The sequence below is a fragment of the Aedes aegypti genome, chromosome 2 (genome assembly GCF_002204515.2).
Source record: "Aedes aegypti strain LVP_AGWG chromosome 2, AaegL5.0 Primary Assembly, whole genome shotgun sequence".
Taxonomy (NCBI): Eukaryota; Metazoa; Arthropoda; class Insecta; order Diptera; family Culicidae; genus Aedes; species Aedes aegypti.
Genome location: NC_035108.1, coordinates 69,371,006 through 69,396,139, shown reverse-complemented (window position 1 = coordinate 69,396,139; position 25,134 = coordinate 69,371,006). Strand labels below are relative to the sequence as shown.

The 25,134-nt window shown below is 36.7% G+C and overlaps 1 protein-coding gene across 6 annotated transcripts in view; it reads right to left on the bottom strand.

Moving 5' to 3' along the window:
- The window catches only part of LOC5566239 (flocculation protein FLO11), a 481,107-nt gene extending 456,327 nt beyond the window's left edge, over positions 1-24,780 (bottom strand). Inside the window, exons 1-4 of one of the 6 annotated variants that reach the window (XM_021841164.1) lie at positions 23,726-24,780; positions 22,947-23,081; positions 13,871-14,410; positions 3,950-4,135 (exon numbers count right to left, since the gene is read on the bottom strand). In XM_021841164.1, the coding sequence (XP_021696856.1) occupies positions 3,950-4,135; positions 13,871-14,269 (585 nt within the window). In that variant the 5' untranslated portion in view covers positions 14,270-14,410; positions 22,947-23,081; positions 23,726-24,780. Of the gene's footprint in view, positions 1-3,949; positions 4,136-13,870; positions 14,411-22,946 lie in introns of all 6 variants that reach the window. The other 5 variants (XM_021841163.1, XM_021841165.1, XM_021841166.1 and 2 more) reach the window with 5 other exon arrangements.
- Positions 24,781-25,134: the final 354 nt, after the last annotated feature.

Sequence of the window (25,134 nt, the reverse complement as noted above, 5' to 3'; positions counted from 1 at the left end):
GGATTGGATTTGGATTGGATTTGGATTGGATTTGGATTGGATTTGGATTGGATTTGGATTGGATTTGGATTGGATTTGGATTGGATTTGGATTGGATTTGGATTGGATTTGGATTGGATTTGGATTGGATTTGGATTGGATTTGGATTGGATTTGGATTGGATTTGGATTGGATTTGGATTGGATTTGGATTGGATTTGGATTGGATTTGGATTGGATTTGGATTGGATTTGGATTGGATTTGGATTGGATTTGGATTGGATTTGGATTGGATTTGGATTGGATTTGGATTGGATTTGGATTGGATTTGGATTGGATTTGGATTGGATTTGGATTGGATTTGGATTGGATTTGGATTGGATTTGGATTGGATTGGATTTGGATTGGATTTGGATTGGATTTGGATTGGATTTGGATTGGATTTGGATTGGATTTGGATTGGATTTGGATTGGATTTGGATTGGATTTGGATTGGATTTGGATTGGATTTGGATTGGATTTGGATTGGATTTGGATTGGATTTGGATTGGATTTGGATTGGATTTGGATTGGATTTGGATTGGATTTGGATTGGATTTGGATTGGATTTGGATTGGATTTGGATTGGATTTGGATTGGATTTGGATTGGATTTGGATTGGATTTGGATTGGATTTGGATTGGATTTGGATTGGATTTGGATTGGATTTGGATTGGATTTGGATTGGATTTGGATTGGATTTGGATTGGATTTGGATTGGATTTGGATTGGATTTGGATTGGATTTGGATTGGATTTGGATTGGATTTGGATTGGATTTGGATTGGATTTGGATTGGATTTGGATTGGATTTGGATTGGATTTGGATTGGATTTGGATTGGATTTGGATTGGATTTGGATTGGATTTGGATTGGATTTGGATTGGATTTGGATTGGATTTGGATTGGATTTGGATTGGATTTGGATTGGATTTGGATTGGATTTGGATTGGATTTGGATTGGATTTGGATTGGATTTGGATTGGATTTGGATTGGATTTGGATTGGATTTGGATTGGATTTGGATTGGATTTGGATTGGATTTGGATTGGATTTGGATTGGATTTGGATTGGATTTGGATTGGATTTGGATTGGATTTGGATTGGATTTGGATTGGATTTGGATTGGATTTGGATTGGATTGGATTGGATTGGATTTGGATTGGATTTGGATTGGATTTGGATTGGATTTGGATTGGATTTGGATTGGATTTGGATTGGATTTGGATTGGATTTGGATTGGATTTGGATTGGATTTGGATTGGATTTGGATTGGATTTGGATTGGATTTGGATTGGATTTGGATTGGATTTGGATTGGATTTGGATTGGATTTGGATTGGATTTGGATTGGATTTGGATTGGATTTGGATTGGATTGGATTTGGATTGGATTTGGATTGGATTTGGATTGGATTTGGATTGGATTTGGATTGGATTTGGATTGGATTTGGATTGGATTTGGATTGGATTTGGATTGGATTTGGATTGGATTTGGATTGGATTTGGATTGGATTTGGATTGGATTTGGATTGGATTTGGATTGGATTTGGATTGGATTTGGATTGGATTTGGATTGGATTTGGATTGGATTTGGATTGGATTTGGATTGGATTTGGATTGGATTTGGATTGGATTTGGATTGGATTTGGATTGGATTTGGATTGGATTTGGATTGGATTTGGATTGGATCTGGATTGGATTTGGCTTGGATTTGGATTGGATTTGGATTGGATTTGGATTGGATTTGGATTGGATTTGGATTGGATTTGGATTGGATTTAGACTGGTAGGATTTTTGGCAAAAAACGAGGGTAAGTCCCAACCCATCCAAATCCAATCCAAATTGTTAAATTTTGTTCAATATTGTTCAAATTAGTTCAACTTTGTTTAATTCTGTTTAATTTTGTTGAATTTTGTTCAATTTTGTTCAATTTTGTTTAAACTTTTTTAATTTTGTCCAAATTTAATCAATTTTATTCAATTGCTATTCAATTTTATTCAATTTAAATCAATTTTGTTCACAAAACTGAACAAAATTGTATAATCTATATAAATAAAAATGGAATGGTGTTTGTATGTCACGAAATGGCTTACAAACGGGCCAGCGGATTTTAATGATTTCTCAGTTTTGTTCGTCAAGGGTTCCGACGTGTTTGTGTGTATAAAAATCCCAGGATATTCATCGGGAAAGATGAAAAAACGAGCGCAAACGAAACTGTAATTTTATATGGGACGACCAAAAGCGTTTTTCCACAGCCTACTTGATGGCAAGACGAAGTTTGCCGGGACCACTAGTATTGAATAAAATTGAATAAACATGAACAAAATTGAACAAAATTTAAAAAAAATACTTAAATTGAAAAAAATTTACCATACGTTTCAAAATTTTACAAAATTAAACAAAATTGATCAAAATTGAACAAAATTGTTCTTTGGATAGAATTTTTGGAAACCAAACGAGGATAGGTTCCACTCTATCCATTTTTTTTAATTTTGTTTAACTTTGTTCAGATTTATTCAATTTTGTTAAAATTTGTTTAATTTTGTTCAAATTTAATCAATTTGATTCAATTGTTATACAATTTTATTCAAAATATTGAACAAAATTGTGTAAAATTGAATTAAATTGAACAAAATAGAACAAAACTGGTAGGATTTTTGGCAACCAAACGAGGATAGGTTCTTCCAATCCATCCAAATTGTTGAATTTTGTTAAACTTTGTTCAATTTTGTTCAATTTTGTTCAATTTTGTTTAGTTTTGTTCAATTTTGTTCTATTTTATTCAATTGTGTTCAATTTGGTTTAATTTTGATAAATTTTTATAAAATATGTTAAAAAAATTCTAAATGTTGTTAAATTTTGTTAAATACTGTTAAATTGTGTTAAATTTTTTGAGCTGAAAACCTAATCGATTGGTCACCACCAGCTAGTGACCAATCGATTAAGTTTTTAGCTTGAACGGATGTTCGGTTCTCCAGATCCGTGCTCTTGAAATTTTGAACATTGGCTTCGATTCATCTTCACCTTAATTTTGTTCCATTTTGTTCAATTGTGTTCGATTTTGTTTAATTTTGTTCAATTGTTTTCAATTCTGTTAAATTTTGTTAAATTTATTACATTTTGTTTAAATTTGTTAAACTTTATTAATTTTTGTTTTATTTTGTTGTTTTAATTTGATTAAATTTAGTTAGATTTTGTAAAATTATATTAAATTTTGATAATTGTGAAATTTTATCAAACATTTTTTCAATAAACTATGTTTAATTCTGTTTAATTTTGTTAAATTTCCTTAAATTTGATTAAATTTAGTAAATTTTGTTAACATAAAAAATTGTCAAAAATGAAATTTGAAATGCTCATTGCTAAAAAATCATAAGATTTTCAAAATGTGACAAGCCAAATTAAGTGTTTTCTTTGGAAGAAGATTTATATATAAATATTTCAGCACTGCGATAAATCATATTAAAATTTACACATAAATAAATAACATAAATTTCGCCATTACAATGCAGAATTATTATCTCCCATCGGTATCTTTCAAATCACTCCCCTTCCTCCATCAGCCGCTTGATTTGATTTTCCAGCTAATTTTCCCTCCAGCCATCGACCCACTGACTGATTGCTGAGATTTCTGCTCTCTATTTTTAATGGTTCGTTCGGTGATTTGCTGTTTACGAATGCAGCCAATGGATTGATGGATGGACGAACGCCGCCAGTTTCAATAATGAAAGCAAATCAGTACTGGTGCGATCGTCGAAAATGCCAAGGCTGTCGGAGGCTAATATCGAACGGTTGTGCGCTTCGCATTCCTCTCATATAGAGCAGCTGTTTTGGGTTCCCCAATGCACAATGAGAAAAAACGTCATCATCATGATGATCATCATTAAAATCATGATGATCGACTGTTTGCTGCCGGGTGCTGATTGGCTTACCTTTCGTAGTCGTAGAACTTCGATTTCGTTGGCTTCAACGCTCTTTCGCGTAGACGACGATGAGCCGGAGCCGGACGGCAACACTGAAGATGCGGGTGGATGGGACGAGACCAGCGATGCTGTAGCAGCCACGGTTGCCATCGAGAGTTTCGTTGGAGTTCCTGCCGGAGAGGCCGTTCTGGAGTCCTGGGAAGAGAAGAGGAATAGACACAAATGTTAAGCAATTATTTATTACAGAAACTTATTTGAAACCTGCATTCAAACTGTAAAAAGATCCAAACTTTTTTGTTTTTTTTTCGAAATGATCGACTGGATGGAGCATGTGGTGGAGCTGCTGTCATCATTCATAGGCGTATAAACCATCAACTCTTTTCGTCATTTGAAACCAAAGTTTTTGAAACTTTGGCTGTGTCTGTTGAAACACAGCTTGGTAAATTTGCTTTCATAGCTGTCTATTCGCCTTTTCAACAGGCAGCAAGTTAATTTGCTTGAAAGTGATCTGCGGAAATAGAAAAATAATTCATAATTTGTCATTGGTGACTTTAAACCAAACACCGCTTTTGGAATAATTCGCAAAGGAAATCCAACGTCATAATTTGATGAGTGCTCTTCAGGATATTTCTCAATACAATACCCTGATAGCCCTACTTATATTTCCTCTCCTAGAAATCCTTCTACGATTGATTTGCTCTTAACCGACTCTAGTCACTTTGTAGTCAACTGGTTACTGACGCTAATTTTGATTCTGTCCCTGTTACATTTGAAATAGCCCATGAAGCGATTCTCAATCCTATCAACTCAACTTTCAATTATTTACAAGCCGACTGTAATACATATTAAACTTACATCGATAGTAATATTGATGTAAACATTTATTTACAAACAAAACTTGATATTGACAATGCTCTCGAAACTTTAACAAATTCCATTGTTGAAGCAAGAGGCATTGCAATACCAAAATGTGAAGTAAAATTCGAATCCGTGATTATAACAATTTTGAAATATAAAAAATATAAAACACATCAGACTGATTAGTATCGCGGAAATAACTTCTAACTTCTCATAGAAATCGATCTGCTAACTTCCGCGTACGAAACTTACCACCGTCTCAAGCTAGTGACCTACATTTCGGATCCCTAAGCGCAACAAAACAGACGCAAGTCATAAATTCTCCTTGTTTATGTTTCAAAAACATCACACAAAAATAAATAATCTCCAAGTCTCCTCCATGATGGTGCACACCGCCGCGATCCAACGCATTAACCGTCCCGGTGCGGCGACAATCTGGCAATATCATCAATCATCCGACGTGATTGATCCCATTCCCCAAACGCACTTCGGTGAATCATCCACATACCTACTTACAAACAGAACTCAAATTCAGTTTCCAATATGCATGCATGTGGTACTGGGCAAGGTGCGCACTTAGCACTCAAGACCGGAAAACTCTGTGACGATCGTCAACCACGAGGTTTTTCTCTCTGATCTGCTTGAGCAATTGCATTTCTTACGTCTTACGTCGTCTTCGTCAGTCCGCGGACGATCGTTACAAAAATAGTTGTTGGGTAATATATAGGTATGCAATTCTCATTCTCACCAGCGCTGTTACTGTGTGGCCAAGGTGTTACGAAGGTACTCCTGTGGGCAAAACGCACTTGCATAAAGTAGAGTAAAGTGGGGCAAAAGTTTATCTTCACGTTTCAAGCTCAATAAAGAATGTTATAAATGTAATTGCTTAATTTATTGCTTTAAATGCTATTCAAGACATTCACTCCAAAAATTATACAAAATTTCTTGTTTTTTTTTGTTATTTTAGCAAAAAAATACTTAAATTATTGGGTATTTTACGATTAACCTTGTTTTGAGCAAATTTTTGACAACAATTTAGTGTGTATTACACAGGATATGTCAGGAGTACTGTTCGGATAGAACTACAAACCGTCCTCAGAGCAGTCTTGTTGTTGACAGCTTGAAGCTGTAATTAGATTTATTTTAGATAATTTAATCAATTACTTAATTTCTATAAACTTACAACAAGTTTTTCTTCTTGTTTCCTCAGGCAGCCAAGAGTTAACTCCCAACACTGGTTGATAGGTCGTCTAAATTACTTTTATAGATTGAGGAACACGTAAGATCAGTGGATCATTTTGATTATATATGTTGTATTAACTTACTTTGTTTTTAAGGATCTTAGTTTTACGAAATCTCCACCGTTTTACAATTATCAGTGTGAATAGGTTCAATCTAGGTTATCAAATTATAAATGTTTAGGTAGGATAACAAATTCATAATTAAATTCACGAAATTCAGTATATGTTGCATGAAAACTTACATTAAACCATCATAACAATGAAGAAATACAAATGAGCATTGAAATATAGGGAATTATACTTAAATAAAGTTCAATAAAGTAGTAATATTCACAAAAACGTGACTAATCAATTCTAGCTTTCTAAACGTCGTATCAGTTTTTGCCTATCAAGGGTGTATAGGTAGCCTTGCTAACGGATCGTTTGACGCACGTCGATTGTCTCGTCGTCGGTCGCAACTCGTTGTAGATTCAACAGGGGAATCGGTAAGCTCGGCGGTACAGGCTTGTTCCGATATTCCGAACAAGTACATTTAATGATGATTTCCCATGTTATTCCTTTAAGAATTTTCTTAAACTAAGGACTTTGGGTCTTTTTTAAATCCATTTAAAAAATTCAAATGTATGTAACTTTTGATTGGACCAACCCAGCAATTTGAAATTTTCTGACAATTGAGACAATGTAGAATTTCGTTTTTGTGGAAACAAAAGTTTTGAATGACTCCTGACACTCCTGACTCCTGATTTTCGCTCAAAAAATCTTTGAAATATCAATCAGTAACTCTTCTAGAGATTCCATCAATGTTTTCAAGTAGGAATTTCTCTAAGAAAAACTTAACCTGTGACCCATCGGAATAACTCCGGCCACATGATAATTTCCGCGTTCATCTGGCCACTTCTAGAAACTAGATATTTGTGCCAGTATACTGACAAAAAAACATTTGAATCCATTACGAATTTACTGAGCGGTAAGGGTTTTAGCATTCTTGCTTTCACTCAGGCCTAAACGGGTTAAGGAACTATTCCAGAGATTACTGCTAAGATTTCTTCAGGAATTCCTCCAGTAATTCCATTGAAATAGTTCCAAATATAGTCTTCAAAGATTCCTTCCAGGCAATTTGAAAGCTCATCCAGGGACACCTCCAGCTAAATGTCAAGAATTTTATTCAGAATTTATCATTGGAATTAACATCGTATTAACATCTGTGATTATTTTTTATCAATTTTCGTAGGAATTTTTGAAAGATCTTCCAAAGTAACAATTTCTACTGAGAAAATGTCTTGATGAAGGTATTAGGTGCTACAGAAGTGGAGAGAGTTTTAAAAACTTTTGAAAATTCCATGAGGATTCAGCTGAGAACCGCATTGCAAAATATTTGCAAGAACTGTAAGAACTGACCCCGAATAGCCCCTCGAGCCCCGAGAGAAACAATTTGAGAAATCAGTTGAAAGATATTTGGAGGAAATCCTAGGAAAATCTCTGGGAAAATAGCAGAAATCACTGAAGAAAATTACTGGAAATAGGTACTAGCATTGGACTGCTCAAGGATTTCCTAATGCAAATTCTGGAGAAATTCTTCTATGTATCCTATGAAAAATCACTGGAAAAACTTCTGGTAGAATTAGTAAAGGAATTTCTATAAAAAGAGAGATGTGGAGAAATCCCTAATCCCTACAAGTATTCCAGATGAAATCTCTGGGAAAATCACTAGAATAATTCCTAAATCTGTTTCTCGAGAAATCTGAGAAGAAAATCTTAAGACCAGGTTGAGGCACGTCCACGTTCAAAACCATGGGTAGAACAAACCGTTGGCAAATATGTTGTGCCCTGTGCAGCTAAGAAAATTTTTAACGCTGAACTGGAAATTGAAAGCTACTAGGTATGAGGGGCTCAAGCGTAAAAGGGTATAAGTGAAATTTTGGTCGGTTTTGAGTTGAGTTGAGGAACTTCTACTGTTTCCACTCATTCTGATGCTGGATGTGTGGAAATAGTAGAATTTCCTCAACTCAACTACACTTTTCTCTGAGATCTATTTATTTATCTTTAATTTATTTTTTTTTGTCCTAGCAAACTTTGTCTTTCCATCGAGTAGGCAGTTGTTAAACGTCATGTAATCCCCCATACAAAATAATCTTCTACGGGTTTTCCAATTATTACGGAGGCTTTCTCGAACATTTTTCGAGCACGAACATTTCGCATCACTTGTCGAGTGCAACAGTGAAAAACTTACGTCAATCCGCTGATCCGTTCTCAATCTATTTCATGACATACAAACAGCACTCCATAGACTCCATTATACATAGACTAGTGCTCCCGACAAACTTCGTCTTGCCATCAAGTAGGCTGTTGAAACAGGCCATGGAACCTCCCATACAAAATGACATATTAGCTTTCCCCCGTTTTACCGAAATTTCTAGAAACTTTCCTAAATTTTTCTTTTACACGAACACGTCGGAACCCTCGAAGAAGACATACCATATTATATATTTGTATAGGAATGATCGGAGGAATTATTGGAAAAATTACTAATAGTAATAGTAAAATTACTAATTAATAATACTTGAATGCAATGCCGGGAAAATGAAAAAAAAAATTTCGAAGGATCCCTCAAGGAATTTCGGATTTTTGGGAAGAAACGTGGGTGAATTCTTGAAAAATCCACATGAACAAGCGGAGGAATTCTTGCAGGATTTCTTGAAAAAAAAAAACACTCAAGCTATTTTTTCAAACACTCTGGAATAAACCTTTGTGGGTTTTCTCGGAAGAACGTTTGTTTCATCCACGTTTCTTTCATTCTGTTTCATACTGTAGGAATGATTATGAGAAAAACTATCTGGAGGAAATTCTAGGATAGGTTTAAAAAAAAAACAAAAATACATGAGGAAATTACTAGAGGTACTAGCTTTGTAGTTCTCAAGGGTTCCCTGGAGCAAATCTGGGGATTTTCTTCTAAGCATCATTTGAAAAATCGTTGGACGAATTTCTGGGAAAATGGGTAGCAAAATTTCTATTGCATCAGAATTCACTGCAAGGGAAATAGCGATTTAAGAGACAATTTTGGTTAAAATAGAGACTCGAGAGACCTCCCATTTAAAATAGCGGCTATTTAGAGACTTGCTTTGAAAATAGAGACCAAGTTTCTAAAAAGAGACCAGCCTTGCACCGGTGGGGAAAAAGTTCGTTTAAGGCAATCAATTTAGAAAAACTACAAATAAAAATGGGTAAACATTTTGACACCAAATTGTTCAGAAAAATTGTTGCAAATATGTAGAAAGTCCACCGTGTGCTATATATTTCTTTCTCATCAGTTTACCTGGAAATATTAATAACTTCCCTATGATCGACCTTTCGCCCCACTTTACTCTAAACCATTTTCAAGCCAAAGGGAAATACCGTTTTGACTCATATTCCGAACACTTAAGGCCAGCAGTGACTTCGAATGCATCTGATGGGCATAAATTAGTAGATATTTGTGAAAATTATGATTTCTTCGCAAAAGCCTAACTGTTAGCTGTTGAGTGTGCTGCTAAAAATGTATATTTTAACTTGTAAAGTATTATTTTAACGCAAAAGTACGGAACAACATTTTGATTCAAATGCCGAACACTGTGTTCATTCTGTCTCATATTCCGAACACCTTGATTCAAATTCCGAACAGCACGAATAAATCGTATTCAAATAAATAATATCGCAAATAAAATTATCTGAGCTAGTTTAACTGGTCTCGAACTAGACAATCATCACTACTCCCGAGGTACAAAATAGAATGGGAGTCGTTGAAATTGAATTGCAATTGACGTCATTTCCTGGATATTTGATGACATATTTCAGCGAAACATTTCAACCAAATCGCCATACAAAAACCGAGTGTTCGGAATATGAGTCTGTTCGGAATTTGAGACAAAACGGTACTTGCTATGATGCTGGCCATCGATCGCGTTGGAAAGGAATTCCCAACCGAGATGCAACCATTGCAAACTGAAAGATACTCTCTGCGAGCTCATACTCCACGGAAGAGGATGGACGGCGACGCCACAATCCCTCGATATAAATAGCTTCCGAAGCCGGTTGGTCCCAAAATCCGCATAACCGCTCGAATATCGGTCGGGAAATAGGTGGATGTTGTTTTTTTTTTCGAAAGAATGTGATGGTGATGATTGTATTGATCACTGGCACTTAATATAGACGTGGGAAGATGATGCGAAATTACTACACGATATTTTTCTGAGACTACTCTTTCTCACACTGAAAATTCGACTGTGGTTGTAAAAAAAGGTTTTTTGCACCAAAAATCAACTAAATACCGTTTTGTCTCAAATTCCGAACAGACTCATATTCCGAACACTCGGTTTTTGTATGGCGACTTGGTTGAAATGTTTCGCTGAAATATGTCATCAAATCACTACGAAATGGCTGTCAATTGCAATGTAATTTTAACGTTTTCAAATCTATTTTATAGCTCTGGAGTAGTGATGATTCTCTAGTTCAAGAGCAGTAAGACTAGCTCAGATAAATTTATTTGCGAAATTATTCATTTGAATAAGATGTATTCGTGCTGTTCGGAATTTGAGTCAAGGTGTTCGGAATATGAGACAGAATGAACACAGTGTTCGGTATTTGAATCAAAATGTTGTTCCATACTTTAACGTAAAAACAATAGTAAACAAGTCTAAATAAATGTTTTTTTCGGTACACCCAACAGCTAAGGGTTAGCCTTTGTGAAGAAATTTAAATTTTCACAAATATCATCTAATGTATGCCTATCAGATGCATTTGAAGTCACTGCTGACCTTAAGTGTTCGGAATATGAGTCAAAACGGTAAACAGTTTTTTTATTCCAGAAAGTTTCAATGTTCAAAGCACTCCAGAATAAAAAGATGTTAAGATCGATGTTCAGGGCTGGCATCGATTTATTTAGGGCTTTAAAATAGGAACTTTAGAGACATCATGCCTGAAACAAATACCAAAAAGAGACCAAACAAGAATCAAAAAATTCAAACAGGGATAAGGAAGTACTCCAAGAGTATAAGAATATAAGACCGTAAGACATTTCTCAAATGGTGCTCCTCAAAATTTCTTTTGGGACTCCATGTGACATTACGTCAGGTATTACTAAACATTGTCAACACGAATTTTATCAAACATCTATTCCTCAATTTGCGCAAAGATTTTCCTAATTACTCTAAAGATTTCGCTAGGAATCCATCCTATGAACCTTATAAGACATCCACAGAGATCAAAGAATTCAGCCATCGGTTTCCATCGGTTTCTCGAAAATTTGACTTCTGGTTGAGTTCAAGAATTCAACCTATCGATATCTCCAGAGATTCTTCCACGGATCTACTTTGGGATTCATTCATAATCTTCCAGAAATTTATCGATGGAATCCTCAATAAATTTCCCCAAAATTACTCGCAGAGAATTTTCCAATAATGTTCCAAGGATTTTTGTTAAGAATCTCTTCATGATTTTAACCACAAACTCAGTAGTTGTGTAAATTTATGTGGTGTATGCCAGACTAGGGCAGTTGAAAACTGAAAAAAAAATGAAAACTCAATCTCCCATATCTTCCTTACCATAAAAATGGTGTTCTGTGAAATTGTCAGCTTGCAAGTTGATGATTTAAAGGTGGTCCAAAGACAATGTAGGTTTATGAGGAAATTACTATGGAGAAATTTTGAAAAATGTTCAAAACACGTTTGTACTGGAATGCAATTACAAACTCATCATCCCATAGTGGAAACTTATTCTGATCACCAGGATTTTTTTTTTTTCAATTTTCTTCAATGTTCATCTAAGAGTCGGTTCAATTTGTATTATAATATTACAGAAACCGCTGACACCCTTTTCAAATGTTGCTGCCGATAAATTCTGATCGTTATACATACTGCAGAGTTCATCAGGCCCCTCGGATCACTTCGTTCCTTTCGACCACATCGCTTCGCGACAAGATCGTGATTATTTCCTCCACATTTGCCACCGACTAACAAACTCAAATCACCCTCCCATCCCCCCAAACCCCATGCTAATGATTTTATGAGTAATAAATTTTCGTTCCTCCACTCGCGTGGAGTCGCAGTCTTTTCTTTTCATTTTCGGTGGTGCCAGAAGGAAAAGATATTTTCGCGCGGATCCACACGCACAAATTCCGGGGGCTTGATGCTCTGCTCTGCTCTGGCTGGCCTCTGGGCATCGAATCAAACAGATGCATTTCACTCTGCACCTCTCTCGCCGCTCAAATGATGGCCCCAAACTTAATTGGTGCTGGTCGGTTGCCGCGAGCGTCATCTTCATCCCAGAACCGACGTAATCGACCCGGAACGTTGATGATGACGACGAGGCGCGAAGGAATGCGCTATCTTCTCCGGCGGCATGCCGACATTAGCTGCACGCCACCACACACGATCTATAAGTGAAAAAGAGGCGATTCTAAGATCTAAGAGTCAACCAACGCACAGTGGTTTGTTCTACGAAGCGGCCAAAAATATCTTTTTCTCAAAATACATACAATTGCTTGTTCTTGATGAAACCTTTATAAAATTTCCCATAGATATAAGAGAGCAACATTTTTTTTTTTTTTTTTTTTTTCATTATATACGTTTTGGAGGCAAGGTTTAAGGTTTAAGGTGAAGTTGAATCGAATCCAATGCTCAAATTATCATAATTCTGATCGATTGATTACCGTCAGTAAGTTCTCCAGATTTGTGCTTTTGAAAATTTGAGGTTTGGCTTCAATTCATCTTCACAATGAAGATAGTAGAAACATGACAGCTCATTTTAGATTTTTGGCCATGGTCGATAACCACTGTGCAACGCCAACGTTCGAGGCGTCGCATGGAAAGATTCACCGCGATTGCGTGATATTTTGGCTACCAAAGTCGAGAAGAAAATTTCGGCACATCATCTCAGCGCCGCGCGAGCTGATCGTTTGATTATTGGCTTTCTCCGTTTGTCTGTTTTTTGGGTATGGGTATCTTGGCGAGTCGAGTGTAACCCGCTTCCGAAACTTTATAGCGATGTTATTTGAGCTGATTGACACTAACAAATTAGAGTCACTCCGGTGTTGCTTGCTGGTGCACTCCAAATGCATCGAGGATGGGGTTCCCAATTTTACGGAAGAATTACATTTTTGGTTTCCCCTGTTGCAAGTTTGACGGCACTGTTGAAAGCATGTTAAAGTTTCAATTCTTGAAAAGATTTATCTAATTCCTTTATCTGTGTCATTTCAAACATTACATTTATATTTCATATCTAAATTGAATTCACCTGCTTTCAAGAGAAAAAGGGGCCTTTATTAGCCTAGTGGTTATAGTCCGCGGCTACAAAGCAAAGTCATGCTGAAGGTGTCTGGGTTCGATTCTAGGTCGGTGCAGGATCTTTTCGTAATGGAAATTGTCTTGACTTCCCTGAGCAATGGTTTTTATCTAAATTTATTACCAATTTTACTTGACATTTGCTCCAATATTCAACATTGGATATTCTATGTAATTCATTAGTACTATACCAGGGAGGGAGCTTAAGCATCATCTTCACAATTCAATTTTGAGTCCAGCCCGAAAATTTGTTTGAAGATAATAAGCTTGTCCCTAAGACAATGCTTCGATTTTCTGTTTATATATGTGGGTAGGAAAACAACTAACTTGGGAAACTCTGCAGCAGAGAATAACCATTCTCCCCGATCACCCATGAACGTGATGATTCCCCTTCACAATCATGACGAAACTGGGTCGATGCACGGTCATTAGGGAAAGACTTCCGAAATTACCATACGGGGAAACAAAAGCTATTCATAAACAAACGCTCTGCCACCACCATATCTAAAAATACTCACCGATCCCTTGGAGTAGTTCCACAGCGTCTTGACGACCCCTCCGTTGCTGGTGGCGATTCCGTTCACCAGTTTAGTTCTGGCATTGGTCCCATCGCGTTCCGGATCGTAAACCGGCGAAGCGGACGGTGTAGTTTGCGACGAACTAACAGCTGAAGACGGTTGATCCGGAATGGTGGCCAACCCGAAGTTCACCTCGAAGTCCAGGGATCGAGTGAAATGGTGCTGATCGGAACCGCCAGCTCCATAGGGGCTGCCTCCACTCTGGCTAAAGGACAGCGACCGGGCGAAGGAACTCTTGAAGTATTGACTGGGCGCTGCCGACGAGGACACGTCGAATTCCGTCTTCTTCGGAATTCGAACCTCGTTGCTTTGCAGGCGCGTTTCGATCGTTTTGGACATTTTTTTTTGCTGTTTTTCCCTCTGTCACACCACGTTGTTGCACGTTACTGTTTCCGCGAGATCACGGTTTATCGTACGCCGTCTCACTGAACAGGAAACGATATTCGCCACAGATATTTGTAGGTGGGAAACATTTGGACACTGTGAAGAAAAAGAAAATATTCGGAGTTAGATATTAGAATCAAAATTGTAATGTTATGGACAATCAGGAATCGAGAGCCTAAATTACAATGCGCTTTACATAGATTATTTCTGCTGATGGAATTGCCGATACTAAAGAATACAACAGTACTTATAGTGGATGGATTATACTGCCCATAAAGGCATAACTGCCCCATATGAAATTAGTAGGCATTGAGAAAACAGCGCTCAAAGTTTGAAATTTCCATCTTCATACAAATGTTTATAATTTTCTAGTAAATTTTTGAATGCAATATTCATTTAGCTCCACCGCACAGAAAATTCATTTTTCTAATATTAATCAGTAAAATATATAAAGTTGAACATAATTCCAGTTTTTCAGTTGCTATTGGGGTTCAAAGTTCATATAGAGACTTTTATGCCTTTATTTTTCAATATGGGACTGTACCAACTTCATATTTTTCCACAACATTACCAAACAAAGTATATAAATTTTCATATGCGTGGTTAAGTGTATATTAAAACATGAATGTTGCGATGAAAAAAGGTGTTGATTCGAAAATAAATATGGGACAGTTATGCTTTTATGGGCAGTTTAGTGGATTGACTGAAGTCTTGAAGCTACTACTGAACCAGACGATTTAAAAAAACGAATGTACATCGGACTTTTTCTCGCTAGAGATTAGTATACGATCTATATTTTCATATTCAGAACGTTTTAAAATATTCTGTCGGTGAAACTTTTTCCATACATTTTGTTGCGTTGAAAACGGGACCTCTTGGGTTTTGGTATACAAATTAGCAACAAAGCTGTAAAAGTCAAAATTTAACTGATAATCGTTACAACCTTCTATTGCCACGATTAATGCGTTATATATTTAGGTTAAGTCAGGTTAAGTAAATTGGAAACGTGCTTTTTTTTCTCTTATAAGCAGGTGAAATCAACATACCTGTAAAAAATCTGAACTGCTACGGCAAATGAAATGTTAACAAAGTGTTAATAAAATCTTAAATTTGTTTTACCAAATTAGGATGATAGTGTTGTCTAACACAGAACACGTAGATATAAGAAATGAATGTAATGTTCTGAATGATATTAATAAAGAAACGAATTGCATTTTTAAATCAAGGGATATTGCAATACCAAAAGGTAAATTTCAAAACAAATATATAATCCATTGGTCTATCATCAAAACGTGAGAAAAAATATTTTCAATGTACTCGCGATTCTGCTCCTAAGACAATATGATCTGTAAAAAGGACATTATAAAAACGTTTTTCTGAATTGAGAAATAAAAATTTTGAAAATGAAATCTTCCAATTGGACCCTAGCTCTAAGCCTTAAGGAAATCTAGCGTTCAGCATCATAAGCATCCTCATGAAGAAGCTTCCAGATAGTAGCTCATAAATTATTGATTAACCTTTATGTTACCGGCCTTCAAATAGCTGCCATTTCGGCAATTTCCATTCGATTTTTTTGAAACTTTACTTTAAAAAGGTTTCAGTTATTTGTCATATATGAAGAATGCTAAATTCGGAACCATACTGGAGATATTCCGAATTGTACCGGGGTCACGAGGGTGCCAAATTTGGGAAATGTGATTATTTTTTTTATTTGTTGCAGTTACAGTAACACTGAAGTTTTTGTGCATAATATAAGATAATGGTCTATTGTCATAAATAAAGCCCTGTGTCAGGTGCTGTGGAGTGGCCACATCTATGGATATTTAGTTTATTCTTCCTTTATTGACATGTTCTCCCGAATTCAAGAAATTTGAGACGTCGCACAGTATCTTTGGGACATAAAACGGAAATGTCCCCAAAGAGGCCCTCGTGGAACCTGTGCCAGGAGATCTGAAGTGGCCATATGTGTTTTTACCGGGGTTTTTCTTCTGTATTGACAAGATCTCTCAAATTCACGAAGATTGAGACGTCGCACGGTATGTTTTGGACATGAAACGGAAATGTCCCCAAACTGGCCCTGGCGGAACGTGCTACGATGTTCCGGAACGGTTCACTTATTCAAATTATGTTGAAATGATGACAATCGACCATTATCTCACATTTTACACAAAAACTTTAGTGTTGTAAATGAAAAAAAAAATCACACTTTCCAAATTTGGCACCCTCGTGACCCCAGTACAACCCTGAATATGTCCGGCGTGGTTCCGAATACAAAATTGTCCATTTATGACAAATAACTGAAACCTTTTTAAAGTAAACTGAGGGTAGTTTCAAAAAAATCGAATGGAAATTGACGAAATGGCAGCTGTTTGAAAATGTCTTGTCGGAGGCCGGTAACCTAAAGGTTAATATATTTAACAAATGTTTTCAGACGGCATATTTCGTGGAATATGAAAAAACGTCAGCTTTGTATCAATTTCAAAATTCTTCAATTAGTAAAGTTGATTTGAACAGAATGACAATTAAATTCTACTACTGAACAGTTCGGATTCCGACATGGACATAAGACCAATCACCTAGTTTTACATGTAACGAATTTGATTGAACGAGAATCCGTCAGAAGTTTCTCTGGTTATTATTTCAAGATTTATGGATTTCTCCAGACATTCCTCGAAGAGTTGCTTAAAATTTGTAGGCTTCGTGGCCGTGCGGTTAACGGCGTCAGTCGTTTAGGCGCTGTGCGCCACGAAGCTTGGGTTCGATTCCCGCTCCAGTCGGTGGAAACTTTTCGTCAAACGGAAAATCCATCACTGGGCTACTGGGTGTTCCGTGTTGTCCGTTGCCTAATGTTCGTGATTGTTCAATCTGTGCAGCCTTTGGCTGAAGACGGTGTAAATTGTCTTTTTTTATTATCTAGAAGAATTTGTCCAAACGTTATTCCAGATATACCTCTGAGAACACTTTTAAACATTCCTCTAGAGTTTCTTTCTTAGATTCATAAGGAATTGCGGCGGCAACTACTCCAGTGAGCTGAGGTCTTCAAGACCACTGAATTTCTATTGAAAATTCTGTGCTGTGCATCAATTTATACAAGGACATCTTTAGAAATTGCTCCAAAATACTAGTTTACTTTCAAAGATTCCATCAGATATACATTCTGGGATTTCTACACAAATTTTCCCAATAATTCCTCTAAAATTTCCACAAGAGCTTCTTCAGGACTTTCTTGTGAAATTTATCCAGAATTCTACACAGCCACAGAAAATTCTGATGAAAATTCTATGGAGGAATGTGGAATCCCATTTTTTGGTACATCATCGATGTAAAGCTCTTACCCAAATTAATTGTGAAGTCCTGAAATAATATAACATAATTTTCAAGTAGGAAATCACTAGATTTAATAAATCCCTGAGTGTTTGTAAAATATTGTTATAAATTCTAGAAAAGCACAAACCTCTGTAGGAGCTCAAAAATGTTGTGCCATGGTAATTCCTATATCCTATTCGAGAGACATCACTTTTAATATTCCTAACCAGCTCTTGGTCTTGGAGAAGTTGACGAAAAAAAATCTAGAAGAATATCTAGAGAAATACTTAAACATATTCATGGAAAGTTTCGAGAAGAATCCCTGTAATAATTCTTGGAGAATCTCAAGAAAAAACATTAAAAATTTAAAATGACATTTCTTGGAAAATATTAGACTGTCCTTCGTGAAATTGTTGGTCGAACTCTCCAAGCTTTTCTGTAGGTATAGTTCAAAAACTTTTGACAGAATTTCTCATGAAATTTTTAATAATATTTTTTGGATTTAATATTAAATATTCTTACAAAATGATTTGACAAATTTAAGAGTTGCCCTGAGAGGAACTGGTGTAAGATTCTTATTAGCTTTATTGGCCCATCCTTTTCGACGGTTTTGTTTACCAAAAAATGCTTTTATAAAAAGTGCTCAACAAACAAGGTTGCAAATGGGCTAAAGTTTTTGAAATTAAGTTTAAAAGTTTGAGAATTTGTAATTGTTTTCCATTTTTATTTTTATTTTTATTTTTATTTTGTTCAGGTCGGTCACTGCGACCAGTTTTGACATCTATTGTGTCATCACACTTATCCTTAGTATAGTGCATATTAGACTGAGGCAAATTTTAAGGTTTTTGCTCCCCTATGCCTAAACGATGTCAACTATCACTGTAGAACACGTTTTTGTTTCAAGCATCAACATACCGTTTTTTGCTGATTTAAGGGTTGCTGAATCTATTTCCGTTTTCAAAAATATTATAGCATGTCTAGTTTCTGAGAGATTGGCTTGAGTGTTTGAGTGTTTCAGCCAACTTGCATGCAAGTTTGCCAACTTGTATGGAAATTTATTTGCTGACACAGAATTCAAACTTCATAAGGACTGTTCATTTAAGAAAGTGGACACGTGTTTTTTACAGTAAACTGTTTATTTTCGAACAAATTCATGAGTTTACCTAAAATACATGGAAATCAACGTGATGGAGCTTGCTTCTCTTCCATCCTTCTTAAGATGCCGTTTGATTATTGCCCAATATGTTTCAATGAGGCGTAGTTCTGAGCAATTTGATGGATTCGATCATTTTTCTACAAATTCGACTTATTCCTTCTTGAGCATCTCCAAAGTAGCTGAAGCATAGTGAGCCGATGCTAGGTCTGGCAAAAACAATGGAGGCATGGTATGCTTTCAGTAGATGGGCAGAAGCCATTTTTTAATGCATTCAGTTCTGTAATTTTCGCCGTTGATTGAACCCGTCGTGAAATATGTAGTACTTTCATACCGCAGGAGCAAATTGCTTGCCATACCAAATCATTTTTCCCAAATTTTTTCTGTTGGGATGTATCGTACGTCGTCAGGAATATCTGTTTTGGCCACAGCGTTGAAAAAAATCAATTTGGACACTTCGCGATTTAAGCCAAATCTCGGAACGGCAGTTTTTCTGTACACCATTTGTGCAGAAAAAATTGAGAGTCGCCATGTCAATTCGACCCATCGTTTAGAATTTATAATTTTTTTATGTCAACTTTTGTCTGCTGTCAAAATAAATACTTGAGATCACACTGAAACAAAATTTTATTTGTTTTTATGGAATTTTTACATCAAAATGCTAATATTTAGGTGTCCACTTTCTTAAATGAACAGTCCTTATGTATAACAATACTTATCATCAATATTCATAATGCTCAAAAGTTAGTTTTTGATGGTTTAGAAAAGTATTGTATTTTATCATATAAGAAACGGAGAATTTTGTATGGAGACTGCAAGCTTGTTGGAAAAGTCGATTTATTCTGAATTTAATAGTCCAATTTCAATCAAATTGTGACTGGAGACACGCAAAAATGTCATATTTATTACGCTGTGTAGTAGAATAACAAACTGCTGTGAAAAAATCTCGGTAAAATGGACACTTTATGCAAAGCTTATTCTTACACCCTAAATCTTATAAGATTTTCGTAGCATTTTAGTAGCAATAAAGTTTCCTACTTTCATGAATATATAAAGTATAAAAACAGAATTTTGCACGGTTTTCGCGGCGGTGGCTAGTATAAACATTAGACTGATGCAAATTTTGAAGTTTTTTCTCCCCTATGCTTAAACGATATTGATTATGGTAAAAAAGATCCTCCCAAAATTTGAAGAGATTCAGAAGAAATTTGGTTGTGCACACGCTATTTGAAGTTTACATGGAAATTACTATGGGATAGGCAAACCTTTTGTGTTCAGTCCTCTAACTATTCGTCATAATAATCTATGGAAAAGTTAACACACGCATCTCATGTGAAAACTTCCCAGCTACAACTTTGCTCACGACCACATTTCGATGGGACGTAAGGATAATTTGTTATTATTGATAACAAAGTCTAAATCATGCTGAGATGATCATTCAATTACATTCAGAGCAACACTGCTTTTTTGCTGTAGAACATAGTAGCCTGGATTACTTTGATCTATTCTTCCCGCCAGGAGCACCATTGTTGCCTGCTGAACAGTTGGTGAAGCATGCTACATGCAAACCAACTTTATGATGATAAATAACAATTTATCCTGACGTCCAATCAAAAAGTGGTCTTCGGCAAAGTTGTAGCTAGGAGGATTTGACATAAGAAGAATTTGTTCACTTTTCCATAAAATATTATGACGAAGAGATAGAGAGCTGAACACAAAAGATTGGCGTTTTCCATAGTAATCTCCATACAAACTTCAAATGGCGTGTGCACAGCCAAATTTCTTCCGAATCACCTTAAACTTTGGGAGGATGCTATTTACTATAATTAAAATCGTTTATGCATAGGGGAGCAAACAATTCAAAATTTGCATCACTCTAATAAACATTCTTTATGAGGTCCTGAAGTAATCTGGATCAAAATCCATTTTCAAGCTCAAATCGAAGGTGGCCCCTATTGCTCCACCTCTCCCTAACAAAACTTTGAAGGCACAAATCTCACTTAAAGATCATCAAATATCAGTGCAATTATTATTTTAGCTTTGTGCACTAGCAGAAAGTTTAAAATAAGAAGATCAACATCATACGTTCATTATGCAGATTAGTGCCTTTCAAATAGTGACTAGGAACACAAGCCGGCCATTGTGACAGCCATGTTTGAATTCCGACATACTTTATCTTTAACTATTTAACTGCAATTCAATTTAACTTGGAGTATCGTTGCTGCGTTGTAGTCAAATTCGTCAAACACAACTTTAATCAAGCATAGGTGTTCAAAGATTCTAGAGGATAAATTTGATAAAATCCTGTAAGGGAATTGTGGAAATAAATTTCACCGTGAATTGAGTGCAGTTGTTATAAAACCTTGTGCAGAATTCTCACAAATACTTTCAGGGCATTTTTTAAGAATGCTCAACAGGATTCCATTTCATTTTCTCATAATCCGGGCATAGGAAAAATTGTGTATTTTAGGCTACCATTTTGTTTTGCAATTAAAAGGTTTTAGAGAGCTATAGTTTAGAGCGAAGAAAATTTATGTAAATTTTGAACTCAGTTAGTTTTAGCAAACCACAGAAACAAAGCTACCAAAAATCACCCTATTAAATCACTCTAGTTCTCACAAGAAATCCTGGTCATATTTGTAGTTTTGAACAAAATCCTAGGCTTTTGCAAGTTCTGTTTAATCTACCATTAAACGGCATAAGTTGCTACATTTACTCAAAATTTAAGTGATTACTCAAGCTTTATCATTATTCTTTTTTAGGATTTAATTTCATAAAACATCAAAAGGTAACTCTTTGTAATTCTTGGGATAACTTTAACGTTAAATTGAACCTATTTTTTTTTTTTTTTTGTAAAAAAATAAACACAAAGCCAAGTTTTGAGCTTTGACTATGGGCGCAAAAATGGAGGTTCATCAAGGGTGCCATGAAGTAACGCTACGGCTCTGCCCATAATTTGTATGAGCACTTTGACGAAAAAGAAATGTGCAGGATCGAAGACGATGGTATGGAATAGGGCAATTTTTTTTTTTTTTTTTTTTGATAATTGGAGATAAACAGAGATACATCGCGACGAACACTTGGCAACTCTAACCCTATAAGTTTACAACAGTCTTCGTAACTAGGTAAATTAAGGGGGTTACTCCAAAGGAGATGATGCAGGCTGAGGCAGAGCAAATTTATGTTGCATCGATTCGATTCGATGTATACTATTTTGGTAATATGGTGACCATACAACTGAAGAGTATTCTAATATTAATCTCACTATTGTACAGTAAAGAGACTTAAGATACTGAATATTTTTAAAGTGTTTTGCGACATGGAATATAAAGCCGAGTGTTCTAGAGGCTTTCGATGTTATGAAACTAATATGATCCTTGAAAGTGAGTTCAATGTCTAGTAGCACTCCTTAGTCCTTAACAACCAACTTTCTCTTAAGAGTAGTAGATCTGATTCTAAGGTCGACATAAGATTTTTGTGCTTCTGAGCTCGAAGGATTCATTGACGAATACCTTAGTTTATTATTTGATGGCATTTTTGACAAATTCTTGCAGAAGCTTTTGGAGTAGTTTGACGTGGATTTTCTGTTCAAAATCGTGGCACCACTCATAAATAAATTTATTGTATTTTAAATTTATGTATTTTAAGTATTGTAAATTTATGTATTTTAAGCATTGATTTTGCCACAAATCTTTAAAAAAAATTTTAAACCCTTTTTAATTAACAGAGCGGTAACCATAGGATGAAAAAAAATATGATTATAGGATTATTCTTGACAGTTCTTCCCTTATAACGCATCACGATTAGAGAACTGTAAAACATTTCTGATTCTGTCATGGTTTAAAACTGACTTAAAACCTAAATTGGTCTATAAATCCGTAATACAGTCAACTCTCCTCTTACTCGATATGCTTAATATCAAGTTATAAAACCATAGCACATATAGGTTGGTTTTCATGGCTACTTCGATGATCCTTTGAACCGCAGTTGCACTGAATTTGTGTTCTATAACTCGATATTTCCCTAACTCAATGGTCTCTAAAAGAGTTAAGAAGATATGAGTTATAAATGACTTGTAAATACAACTTGTATATCACAAGAGAATACGCCATGTGCCAAGAACAATCTTGATGTTATAAAGGACCATCAAACAACATAAACGTGTTGACTCACCTGAACAAACACTGCTGCCTTGACTTGCTGGGTTGCTGTCGTCGACACACACTTTATCGGTATGTACTTTGCTTCAATATCGTTATCGTAATTTTCGTCTTCTTCTATAGAACTCACACAACATAACACTAGTAGCTGCGGGTGATCTCGTGTATCAAGCACATCACATCAAACACATAAAGTATAAGAGAATCACATCAAAGCCCCAAAAAACCGGTAAAGCCACACTGCGGCATAAAGACTCCACAAAGACAGGAGGTTGAGTTTGGCAATATCCAAATAACCTTGACTCGTAGGAGCTCAGAGCCGGACGTCTACTCTCTTCGTTCGGTTATCTTTTCTTCTTCAAACAATAAAATTTTGCACAGACAGTAGCAAGCAATAACTCTTCGAATGCAACACGCGACACAATAGCAGCAAATGTACCAACGAAGGAAAAAAAGCTCGACAACAGAATCGGTACACGGCCACTTTCTATTGTCACGCCAAACAACCGAACCGCACTATATCTGCTCTATATCTCTTCTCTCAACAGCTGATTTAGCACTTTGTCAGCCTTCGAACAGTAGGCGGCGGAGGTGACGGAAGCCGGTCGTTAGGTGAAACCGATGCCAACTGTTTTCAACATAACTGAACTTGCGTCGCGGCGCTTCGGGCCTTTTTTGTTGGCCGTTGTTCGACGGTTGGCGACGGTTTTGGGCGGAAAACGACGGCCGCCATGTTTCAATAGACAGCACCACGGCCTACTACGGTTTTGCACAATACTTTATTTCTCATACCTAGTCGAAAAATATAATCGAAACCCTGCGCTTTTTTTCATAGAACTCACTGGAGCCTGACCGACCAACGAGCGTACGGGTGAATCACTTGATGCAATAGGGGGTACCAGTCGGTTTGCACTGCTTCGGAGCCCTGAAGTGAGCGGCTTTGGCGCGTTTTCTTTTGCTGCTGCTGGAGATTCTGCAGTCGAGATAAAAACACTTTTTATTACAACTTGTTTCCGGTTTTCTAAACAATTTTGAAGCCGCGAAAACTTCGCTGCAATCACTGGTGTCACGGACGGAGTACGGTTTTTGCTGAAATAGATCTTAACAGCATCACGCAACGACGGATGGTTTATCACTGAACGAAGATACGCCTTTTCTTATACATGGGGTTTAGAGCAGTTTCCGTAGGTCTTATCAAGCGTAATTTACGATAACAACCACCTAATAATAGAGACGGATTAAACTGCAGTTTCAACACTATTTCCATCAGGCACACCACGGTCAACGAAAATCAACTCAGCAAACCTCAAAATTCGGCAAACGGTTTCAGCGACCACAGTCCACAAATCACCACCAGGATCAACAACTGTACTAAAACTTAGTAGTCACATTAGTTCTACGCGGAAAAGAACACAATCCTTTCACTGGGCTCTCAAGGCCCCTATCGAACTCCGCCGGAATTTGGCTTCTTCTAGCTTCTGAATATCTCGACTGAGGGCGTAACCCAACACTTCACCACTGTGCACTGAGTGGCGGCATGTTCTTCGAACCGGAACGAATAAAAGCATAAATAATTCAAATCCCGTCACCGCGCGCTGCTTATTGCCAAACCAAATCGACGGACAGACGTGAAAATAATTTTTGTTCTCCCCCAACAACCGAACACAGAACACAGACCGGACCCCGGACCAATGCCGGCTATTCTTCTGTCCGCACTCACGCAACAACAATCACGGTTCTGATTTCTACCGGTGTGGGAAACACAATCACCAATAATACACGCGGCCGAATAACCGTAATCCAAGCAACCACTTCGAGCGCGCTCCAAACGGCGAATGAAAAGAGACTTCGGCCGTCGTCGGTCGTTTCTATCGTCGTCGGCTGTTGCTGGTGGATCTCGGTTCGGACGTCGCGACGCCGATGCGGGAAAGAGTTTCTGCACTGACTCTGCCGCTGCTCTGCTAGTGCAGATCAAGGTGTGCTGTTTTGTTGTTGGCGATTGGCGACTGCAGTGCTGCTGCTGCACTGCACTATATGCTCGGCATCAGACAGTCACGTCGCGACGCTCGTACCATATGATGATGATGAGAGAGGATTGAAATATGCAGTATGAATCTATCGACGTCGGTTGCTCAAACGTCGGCGTCGCCATCTACATCATGCTGCATGCTCAGCAGTCGGTGCGAGCATGCGGTGGATAG